Raw genomic sequence first — 10124 nt, 5'->3', positions numbered from 1 at the left:
GGTGTCTGTAGAGGTCAAGTGACTTGCAAGAGGCAGAGGCAGAATTCAAACCTTTTGGAGCTACTTGACTCCCAAGCTCATTCTTTCATTATAACATTTAATAAGACAATGTATGGTCAGACTACATTATGGAGCCTTCTGGGCAAACTGAAACCCCAGTACAGATCACACTGCAGGAAACGAGGAAAACTGGGATCATTGACTCTAAGATGCATTTTTTTTTTCCACATTTTGACATCTCTGAAATTAGGTATATCTCACCAGCAATGGTGGCCATGGTTTAATGGGCAAGACTTTTTTCCCCCTTTATTTGTGCTAAAATAGTAGTGTATCATGCAATGCATTCTGTCTGAGATTTAACTAAACACATTAAGTTCAGGTACCATTTTCCCAATATCCTGCAGAGGAACAAATAAGAGTCAAACAAGTTCTCAGATCAGGGGACAGGCAGAGAAGACCACAGCTAGGGTTTGAGCTGAAACTTGGCCTGGGAATTTGAATCAAAGAGAAGGGCCAATATTGATAATGTGTGGAATAGAAGGACATCTGGCCCCAGCACTGCCTGATAGAGGATAGGTGCCCCTTCAGTGCTTATTTAGGTGAACTCAGTGAAGCTCAACTGTTCTGCAGTTACCAGAACAAGAGCCAGGGTGCTTGAGAAAGCTGGACAGACCTGTGTGGGCAGTGCCCGGTCTGGAACTCAGTGATGTGGCTGGATTATATACTCAGCATGGAGCTGCCTGGCCTTTGTTCCTTTGGGTACTGAGGAAGAAAGCCAATCTTTTTGTATTCTGTACTATCTTTCACCTTATGCCTTCACCTGATAGTAAATATAGCTCCTTTTATGTTCTGTGATCTATCTGTGCTAGGGGCCTGAAGGAGAGAGAAGAGAATTTTATTTCTTGAGACAGACCCAGAAGAAACAGAGAAGCCTCAAGGGTGGTGGTAGCACTGATTTATGGAACCTGGGGGTTAGGAGAGGAGAATGGGGCAACAGAGACTGATGGCAAAGACCCTCATTCTGTCACCTAAAAGATGGGGAGATGGATGGCCGAGCGGCAGTGGAATGGCAGTAATAGCAGAGTCTGATGATGCACAAAATGTGAGCTCCAGAGAAGAGGAACCTAGTGTGGCTCATTCTGTGCTGTATCTCCAGCACTAAAAACAGTGCCAGGTGCATTGAGGGCATGCAATAAATGTCTATTGTTGTTGAACAGCATTGCCTCCCCTGCACAACCTCACCAAGATGGCTGCTTTAGGACACACATTCCCCTTCTATGCTGGCCCCAAGCCAACCTTCCCAATGGACACCACTTCGGCCACCATCATCATGATCTTTCTGACTGCACTGGCCACTTTCATCGTCATCCTGCCTGGCATTCGGGGAAAGACGGTGAGAAACCCAGTCCCGGAGACCCCAGCCCAGAGAGACCTCAGCCTCAGGCTGAGGAGTCCAGAGTCTCTGACTACAACCAGGCTAAGGAAGGAGACCCCAGTGTGGAGAAAGCATCACCACCATCCCAGGCAGAGAGCCCCCCATTCATTGATTCAACAGTTTTTATTGAGCGCTGGTGCTGCATGGTGGCTCATGCCTGTAATCCCAGCACTTTGGGAGGCTGAGGTGGGAGTTTGAGGCCAGCCTGGGTTTATAGTATAGACCTCATCTCTTAAAAAAAAAATTAGCTGGGCATCGTGGTGTGCATCTGTAGTCCCAGATACTTGGGAGGCTGAGGTAGGAGGATCACTTGAGTGACTGCAGTGATTTGAGATCGCACTCCAGCCTGGGCAACAGAGTGAGATCCTGTCTCTAATAAATAAATAAATAAATAAATAAATAAATAAATAAACAAACAAACAAACACTTATTATGTGCCAGACACCCTGATTTCAATTGACCAAGTGATCTCAGCTTTAGAATTCCCACCCCTTCCCCAAGTCTGGAAACAGGAAAGGTAGACGTGGAAGGAGGGCACTCCTTACTTAACCCACCCACCTTGCGACTCAGAGGCTGTTCTGGCTGCTGCGGGTGGTGACCGGCTTATTCATCGGGGCTGCGATCCTGGGTGAGTGCGAAGTGCAACTGACTTGGGCAGCTGCCTCCATCCCTTCAACTCCCTCAGCAGCCTGCCTCTCCTCTCCTTGTTTCCCCACAGCGGTGGGCCCTTGCTTCAAGGTGGCTTCCAGACCCTGCCCATACGCCTCTGTCACCATGGCCTTATCTCCTCACTCTTACCCTTGCCTGGAGAGGTGTCACCCTGGGAAACAAACTGGATGCATCTCCTCAACCTTCCTAACACTTTTATTCGGGGGGGAAAGGAGGTCAAAATGAATGTCTGTGGGGAGAGGGCCCCAGAGAGGAAGGGAGGAAATGGGAAAGGGCGGTTTGCTTTGGTTTGGTGATTAGGCAAATAGGAGAGATGAAAGTCTCCGTGAGGCCGGGCATGGTGGCTCATGCCTGGAATCCCAGCACTTTGGGAGGCTGAGGCGGGTAGACCACCTGAGGTCAGGAGTTCAAGATCAGCCTGCCAACATGGTGAAACCCCATCTCTACTAAAAATGCAAAAATTAGCTGGGCGTGATGGCAGGCACCTGTAATCCCAGCTACTCGGGAGGCTGAGGCAGGAGAATTGCTTGAACCTGGGAGGCAGAGGTTGCAGTGAGCTGAGATCATGCCATTGCACTCCAGCCTGGGAGACAGAGCAAGAAAGTCTTTCTCAAAGAAAGTCTGTGTTGAAGCTATCTGCTTTTGCCTTGCCTGGCATGGTTTAGGTTCATGCTTCCTTCCCAACTCCCTGAGTGACTCTCCCTAGAGCAGGGAGAAAGGGAGGGAAGAGGTAAACAGAATGTGGCCAAGGGAAATCCCACACATATGGTTGACAGACTTACCATGAACCAGACCCTGGCTAGTTAACAGGTATCCAATTATGACCAAAACAGACATGGACTCCTTGTAGTTCTCCTTCGGACTCTAACCTAGTAATGTCCAGACCTCTCTGAGTTCCCATATGTCCAACTCCCCAACCACAGCTGTGAATTTCAGTTCTGAGTGGTCTGTGGGCCAGGTCAGCACCAACACATCATACAAGGCCTTCAGTTCTGCGTGGATCAGCGCTGATATTGGGCTGCAGGTCGGGCTGGGTGGAGTCAACATCACGCTGACAGGTGAGGGAGGGCTCTTACCTGTGAGGGAGGGGAAGGCTCTGCTGTCTTTGGGATCTATGTTTGGTGTGGTCCAAAGAGCTATAGGATGCCTGGCACTGAGGCTGGGAGGATGTGTGAGGTGGGAGGTCAGAGGCATGGTAGGAAGGGAAGTTCAGGGCCTTGGAAGCTGCTTTCTCTCAGTTGAGACCACTTCCTGTCCCTCTGCCCAGTGTGAGTGAGTCCCTACCTAGGCCCCACTCTGGCCCTTGGGTTCCTGCTGAGCACAGCTGCCTTGTGCCCCAGGGACCCCCGTGCAGCAGCTGAATGAGACCATCAATTACAACGAGGAGTTCACCTGGCGCCTGGGCGAGAACTATGCTGAGGAGTATACAAAGGCTATGGAGAAGGGGCTGCCAGACCCTGTGCTGTACCTAGCCGAGAAGTTCACTCCAAGAAGCCCATGTGGCCTGTACCGCCAGTACCACCTAGCGGGGCACTACGCCTCGGCCATGCTGTGGTGAGGATGGGAAGGGGATGGGGTGGAGGCCCTGGTAGCCTAGATTCAGGAACAGGGTTTCTCCCCATCTCTCCTCCGCTCCCGTGCGTATATCAGGTGGGGTGGCCTGGCACCAGTCACCACAGTGCTGCCTTGGGAAGTCTGTGGGAAGGAATCCCCACCTCATATCTTTGGGTCACTCTTGGGTCCCTGAGCCTCCACCTGGGCCCGACCAGGTTCACCAGCAGGTGGAAGTACCCGGGCCAGTCCTCACTGGGTCCTGGCTCTCCAGGGTGGCATTCCTCTGCTGGCTGCTGGCCAATGTGATGCTCTCCATGCCTGTGCTGGTATACGGTGGCTACATGCTATTGGCCACGGGCATCTTCCAGCTGTTGGCTCTGCTCTTCTTCTCCATGGCCACATCACTCACCCCGCCATGTCCCCTGCACCTGGGCGCTTCTGTGCTGCATACTCACCATGGGCCAGCCTTCTGGATCACATTGACCACAGGTAAGACCCAGCCCTAAAGACAAGCACTGGAAGGCTCAAGCCCAGGGAGGGAGGGCCTGGGGGCATCATGTTGGTAGAGTTGAGGGTCTGCTCCTGGGGGCCAGGATGGCTTTGCCCTCTTTAAAGCCCCACCCTCTTGTATCTCTTGTCTCCTGATTTTCTCTCCCCAGTGCCACTTCCCCTCCTTCCTCAGAGATGCCCACTCCCTTGTATCTTCTCTGTCTCTGTCATCCCCTAACTCTCTTCACCCAGAGGCTTCTAAAATCTTCCAACCCCCTGTCCCCTCTCTGACCTGCCTTACACAGCCCTAAATTGTCCTGCAGTCTTCTTCTCCTCTCCTATCTCACTGTCTACTCCCTCATGTGCCTCCTCATGCCTCCCCCTCTGTGCCCTGCCCTTCCCCAGGGTTTTTTTCTTTTCTCTCCCTATTTTCAGAGCTCTCTCTCTCCCCCTTTCTCTCTCTCTCTCTCCCCCGGGATATAACAGAAGGAGCACTGGGCTTGGAGTCTGGAAACTCAGGACAACAGAGCTATACCAGCCACATGCCCCTTAGCCAGTCTCCTCTCTGAGCCCAAGTTTCCCTGAAGCAGGGGCTCCAGGCTTCCCTTAGAGTTGTTCTGACACTCCCAGGGGAAGATGTCCTCGGGTGGTGTTACTAGCACTAAAGTGGACAACTGTTGCCCTCGTCTCCAGGATTGCTATGTGTGCTGCTGGGCCTGGCTATGGTGGTGGCCCACAGGATGCAGCCTCACAGGCTGAAGGCTTTCTTCAACCAGAGTGTTGATGAAGACCCCATGCTGGAGTGGAGTCCTGAGGAAGGTGGACTCCTGAGCCCCCGCTACCGGTCCATGGCCGACAGTCCTGAGCCCCAGGACATTCCCCTATCAGAGGCTTCCTCCACCAAGGCATACTGTAAGGGGGCACACCCCGAAGATCCTGACTGTGCTCTATAACATTCTTCCCCGTGGAGGCCACCTGGACTTCCAGTCTTGCTCCAAACCTCATTGGAGCCCCATAAAACCAGCAGAACTGCCCTCAGCGTGGCTGGTACCAGACCCCCAGCACCAATCTACAGACGGAATAGAAAAAGGAGGCTGTACATACTGATGTTAAAAAACAAAACAAAAGAAAAAGCCCTAAGGGGCTGAAGAGATGCTGGGCCTGTCCATAAAGCCTGTTGCCATGATAAGGCCAAGCAGGGGCTATCTCGTCTCTGCACAGCAACCCAGCCTTTCCGTGATGCCTTGCCTCTTCCAGATGCTATTCACTGAAACCTAACTTCACCCCCATAACACCGGCAGTGTGGGGGTTACATATGATTCTCCTATGGTTTCCTCTCATCCCTTGGCACCTCTTGTTTTCCTTTTTCCTGGGTTCCTTTTGTTCTTCCTTTACTTCCTCAGCTTGTGTGGCCTCTTGGTACAATGAAAGACAGCACTGGAAAGGAGAGGACACCAAACTTCTCATCCGAGGTCTAACATTAACCAACTATGCCACATTCTCTTTGAGCTTCAGTTTCCAAATTTGCTAAATAAGATTGCAGGACTTGCCAAGAATCTCGGGATTTATGTTTCTATGCCTTGCTGACACCTGCCTTGGCCCTCAGACACCACCTCACAAGAAGTCAGGTGGGAAGTTAGTGAATCAACTCCAAAACGCTATTCCTTCCCACCCCGCTCAGCTGGGCTAGCTGAGTGGCGTCCAGGACGGGGAGTGGGTGACCTGCCTCATCACTGCCACCTAACGTCCACCTGGGGTGGCTCGGAAAGATGCTGTCTCTGGTAGGGTCCCTCCGGCCTCACTAGAGGGCACCCCTATTACTCTGGAGTCTCTAGACGCAGAGAATCCGGTTTCACAGCACAGCGGAGAGTGTACTACGCTGTCTCCAGTCCAGGGAAGCTCCTGAGGGCGTGCGACCCCGGAGCGGAGAAGTCATGAAAATTAGTGGGGAAAAAAAAGTTTTTAAAAAACAAAAGAAAAAACAAGTTTATTTACAGCTCGCCCCAGGAGACTTTCCCTGGTGCCTGCGGATGTCGGCCTCGCGCCAGCTGCGCGCAGTGCCCTTCCCGGAGCTCTCCTGCTTCCCCGGCCTGCCAGGTCCCAAGGCGGGGAAGGAGTCCAGATTGGGTCCCCCTCACAGGTTAGTGGTGATGAATTTTAAGTCCGGGAGCGCGGCCTGCTTGTGCAGTGGGTTGCCGAGGATAAGAGGTGAGCCCCCTTTTGCCTGGCTGCAGTCCTTGGCGCTTTGGTCCAGAAGGGTGCGAAGAGCGCTGGGCCGAACATAGTGGAGACTCACTACCGCCCCTCCGAGGAAGAGGCACAGGATGCCTGTGGCGGGGGACGCAAAGAAAGGAGGGCATGTGGAGTCAGGGCTATGTTGCCTAGGCTGGTCTCGAACTCCTGGCCTCAAGCGACCTTCCTGCCTTGACCTCCCAAAGTGCCGTCATTACAGGCTTGAGCCACCATGCCCGGCCCCTCTTCAATCTTTTGGAGACTACTCCTTGTGTTACCTCCCCGGGCCCCACACACACCTCTAATCTGGATTACATGAAACACGGCAAGACACCCACCCCTTCTAAGACCCCCTCTTTTCATCTGTAAAATGGTCATAACAGTGCCTGTTTCTGTGAACTATTGAGAGGGGCAAATCAGATAATAGATGTGAATTCATTCTGTAAACTGGAAAGTGCACAGCGGGTATGAATCCTGTCCCCACCCTTAGCCCCCGGGGCCCATTCCCTCCGTCCTCACCGGTTGCCAGCGTGACCCAGAAGGCGGCGCCGTACTGAGCGGTGAGCACGGCGGAGCCTAGGCGGAGCGGGCAGAGCGGCACACTGGAGATGGAGGCGAAGGCGAAGATCCCGAAGAGCGCGAAGGCTCCGGTGGTCAGCAGTGCCAGGCCTCCGTAGAGCGGGGCCGGCGTGGAGAGCAGCACGTTGGAGAGGAGCCAGAAGCAGAACGCCACCCTGCCGGGGAGTGGGGGGACCAGCCGTGAGCCGGCTTCTCCCAGCCCCTGGAGTTCCCAGAGCCTCGCGCCCCTTTGTCCCTACCCCAGCGCCAAAGCCACGGGCTGAGATGGCGGCGGCGCAGGGGAATTCCCCGGGGGAGAAGCGTGCTCCCGAGGTCCAGGCGGTGGCTGGAGTCTCTCCGGATTCCGATGGTCTGTGCAGACCTCGTGGATCTTCTAACCCCCGAGGCTGTCATGCCCACCCCGAGCGCGTCGGGTCTGGCTGCAGCTGCTCAGTGCCTCCGAGGTCTGCATCCTCCGGCTCACACGGCCCAGCTCCCGGCACACACACACATGCACACAGCCTTCCCTCCAGCGCTTACCACAGCGTGGCCGAGGCGTAGTGTCCCGCCAGGTGGTACTGGTGGTACAGGCCGCAAGGGCTACTCGGTGTGAACTTCTCCGCCAGGTAGAGCACTGGGTTCGGCAGCCCCTTCTCCAGCGCGTTCGCGTACTCCGCGGCGTAATTCTCTCTCAGACGCCAGGTGAACTGCTCGTTGTAGTCAATGGTCTCGTTCAGCTGATGCACTGGGGTCCCTGTGGGGTGTGGCGGTCTCATGGGGCTGCGCGCGGTCGGAGACCTCGCAACTAAGCGGATTCAGACAGGAAAGTGGGAGTGTGGCACTCTCGGCGGGAGAAATGGGTTCGGTGGTGGTTGGAGAAAACACAAATCCACGAGGACCACAAGCTACTTGAGCTTGTGGGATGTGACAGGCCCTCCAGCTATCCTGACAGTCTCCTAACCAGGGGATCTCCCAGCCCCAGGAGTTCATTTAGCCCCAGCCCCCTCACCTGTGAGTGTAATATTAATGCCCTGCAGGCCCACGAGCAGACCGACATGGGCTGTAACGCGCGCTGCACTGAAGGCTTTGTAGGATGTGTTGGTGTTCACTCTACCCACGAACCATTCTGCACTGAAGTGCACAGCTGTAGGGAAGGGCACACGGTGGGGGGGGGGGGGCGGGGAAGAGGGTGGGAAAATGGAATTAGGGAGTGGTGATGGGAGGTGGGGCATTGTAGAGAAATGGGGACTTAGAGGTCCAATGTAGTTGCATGGTAAGGGCCAAAAAGTGGGCCCTAGAAGGAGCTGGAGAGTGGGATGAAGGAGGAGAAAACCAACCCCAGTTCCCTATTGTCCCAAGTGCCCTCTGCCCACCTCCTTTGTCACCCTGGTCCTCTCCCCTTGGGTTGCACCACACACTCACCCACGATTTCTGCGCCTATGAACAGACTGAGAAGAACTCTCACCAACCAAAACCAGCGCTGCAGGAATAGGCACCCGGGTCAGGCCTGAGCCCTGCCCAGCCAGAGTCCCCAAGACCACCCTTGACCCCACTTCACCTGGATCTTTAGTTATACCCAGACCTTTGAGACTAATGTTAGGCGAGCTTTTCCTGCAAGTCCCTCTGGGCTACTGGCATTTCTAATGTTTTGTGACCATGCACTTTCACCTCCCTAGCCCCATTTCCCATCTACCCTAACAGTGCCTCCCCCTACTTCCACTTCCTGGCACTCTTCCACCACCTTCACTCCCCCAGCTGTCTGGCGCCGGGTCCTGGTTCTGTCTCCTGGTCCAGTCACTGCTTGGTGAGGCTCAGTGAGTCCAGAAGTGCTAGGCATGCAGGGGTCACCTCCCTCAGAAGAGGGAGGCCACAGGGCCTGGTCTCCAAGTGGAGGAGGTGGGAATGCAGATACTCCTAGGTGCACCAGTCCAGGGAAACCCACACAGATTAAGATGCAGAAAAGCTGGGTCCTACCAGAACTGAAAAATGTACAACCTAGGTTCTGGGAGAGGGGGAAAGTCTAAGACAATGCACCCAGTTGGCTCTAACTTCTAATCCAAGGTGGGAGTCTCAGTCCTTAGGATGGGGCACCCGTACACATGCGTCTCAACCCAGTGCAAAGGGGAACACCACAGTCTGAGCTGCTGGCATCTGTCCTTTTGGCCTGAAGGTCGTCACCCACGGGATGGGATGAGAGTGCAGCTTTAGTCCTGGGAGAGGTGGGAGACCCTCCAGTACCTGAAGCCTAGACTCTGCCTCAGAATGAGTGGACTGAGCACCCATTCTCTGCAGCAGTCTTCCCAGTGACCCAGCTGGGGTCCTTCTCCAGGATGTCCTGGATGGGGAGCTGTGCCAGTCCTTGGAAAGGGGTGCTCTTGCTGCACCAGACTCCTGACTTCGCTCCACCTGAACCTCGGTTCGACTATTCATGGAGGCTTTTGTACAGTCTTACCTGTTCTGGGTCCCTCAGGAGACAATCTGCCCATGAGCCTTCCCCCACTCTACCTGAACTAGGAGGACACCCTTACCGAGTGGCCACGGATCCCCGGCAGGATGAGCAGGAAGCTTGCTGCTAAAGCCAAAAACACTAGAATAACGATGAGCAGTGAAACGCTGAAGCCTGCGGCATGCCGGGGCTGGGGGTAAAAAGGCAGTACCCCGTTCCACAGGGTCATGATGCACGGCGGCCGCGAGCTGCACGCAGAGGGGCAGGCAAGCCAGCCAGGTGGGGCCACCTGGACGCGGGAGAGCGCGTCCTTGGCGTCTCTTCGCGTACAAGGCCGGGACCCAGTGGGCTGGTGAAGTCTGAGTTCTGCACCTCTCCGCTGAGGAAGCGTGGAGGTGGGCTGCTCTCAACGCTCTGGGGTTGGTACCGAGAGAGTTGTTCTAGTCCGCGAACGAAACTACTTCTCACTGTCTGTAGACGTTACTTTCCTGGTTCTGCGGGTTCGCCCTGAGTTTGGAAGTCGCGCGGGACCCCTTTTATAGTAGCGTGGGCGGCGTGCCGCAGGGGTGTCCCAGCCCAGCGGCTGGTCAGAGCGGGAAGAGGTTATGCAAATAAGGGCCCCACCTCCACAGCAGGAGGGTGAGCCCTGGGTCCAGATGCTCACACTCGGCGCAGGTCTGTCCTGAGCAGACACCCACACAGTGGTGAGACCAAGGACCCAGAGAGAAAAGCGACAGTGCA

At 54.8% G+C, this 10124-nt stretch overlaps 2 protein-coding genes across 4 annotated transcripts; one reads left to right on the top strand and one right to left on the bottom strand.

The window, feature by feature from the left end:
• Positions 1-1032: 1032 nt before the first annotated feature.
• DUOXA1 (dual oxidase maturation factor 1) lies at positions 1033-5796 on the top strand. 2 transcript variants are annotated; one of them, XM_008016767.3, is made up of 6 exons: positions 1033-1393; positions 2006-2063; positions 3028-3162; positions 3445-3658; positions 3930-4147; positions 4841-5796. In XM_008016767.3, the coding sequence occupies exons 1-6, from the start codon at positions 1247-1249 to the stop codon at positions 5098-5100; spliced, it is 1032 nt and encodes a 343-aa protein (XP_008014958.1). In that variant the 5' UTR covers positions 1033-1246; the 3' UTR covers positions 5101-5796. The 2 variants fall into 2 exon arrangements, with proteins under 2 accessions (XP_008014958.1, XP_072868233.1); XM_073012132.1 differs by lacking the exon at positions 3028-3162.
• Positions 5789-9615, bottom strand: DUOXA2 (dual oxidase maturation factor 2). 2 transcript variants are annotated; one of them, XM_008016765.3, is made up of 6 exons: positions 9466-9615; positions 8360-8417; positions 7947-8081; positions 7478-7691; positions 6899-7113; positions 5789-6475 (listed from the first exon to the last, which is right to left on the bottom strand). In XM_008016765.3, the coding sequence occupies exons 1-6, from the start codon at positions 9610-9612 to the stop codon at positions 6282-6284; spliced, it is 963 nt and encodes a 320-aa protein (XP_008014956.2). In that variant the 5' UTR covers positions 9613-9615; the 3' UTR covers positions 5789-6281. The 2 variants fall into 2 exon arrangements, with proteins under 2 accessions (XP_008014956.2, XP_072868234.1); XM_073012133.1 differs by lacking the exon at positions 9466-9615 and adding an exon at positions 8679-9439.
• Between the last annotated feature and the right edge of the window lie 509 nt (positions 9616-10124).

The sequence above is a fragment of the Chlorocebus sabaeus genome, chromosome 26 (genome assembly GCF_047675955.1).
Source record: "Chlorocebus sabaeus isolate Y175 chromosome 26, mChlSab1.0.hap1, whole genome shotgun sequence".
Lineage (NCBI taxonomy): Eukaryota > Metazoa > Chordata > Mammalia > Primates > Cercopithecidae > Chlorocebus > Chlorocebus sabaeus.
This window is presented reverse-complemented; position numbering and strand designations above follow the sequence as displayed.

What these genes read in the sequence shown, in the direction of transcription:
- DUOXA1 (XM_008016767.3), top strand. Translation starts at nt 1,247, where the DNA reads ATGGCTGCTTTAGGACACACATTCCCCTTCTATGCTGGCCCCAAGCCA. An exon ending in AGTCAACATCACGCTGACAG is followed by an intron (nt 3,163 to 3,444) that starts GTGAGGGAGGGC and finishes CTTGTGCCCCAG; the next exon opens with GGACCCCCGTGCAGCAGCTG. An exon ending in TACGCCTCGGCCATGCTGTG is followed by an intron (nt 3,659 to 3,929) that starts GTGAGGATGGGA and finishes CTGGCTCTCCAG; the next exon opens with GGTGGCATTCCTCTGCTGGC.
- DUOXA2 (XM_008016765.3), bottom strand. Translation starts at nt 9,612, where the DNA reads ATGACCCTGTGGAACGGGGTACTGCCTTTTTACCCCCAGCCCCGGCAT. An exon ending in CATTAATATTACACTCACAG is followed by an intron (nt 7,692 to 7,946) that starts GTGAGGGGGCTG and finishes CACACCCCACAG; the next exon opens with GGACCCCAGTGCATCAGCTG. An exon ending in TACGCCTCGGCCACGCTGTG is followed by an intron (nt 7,114 to 7,477) that starts GTAAGCGCTGGA and finishes ACTCCCCGGCAG; the next exon opens with GGTGGCGTTCTGCTTCTGGC.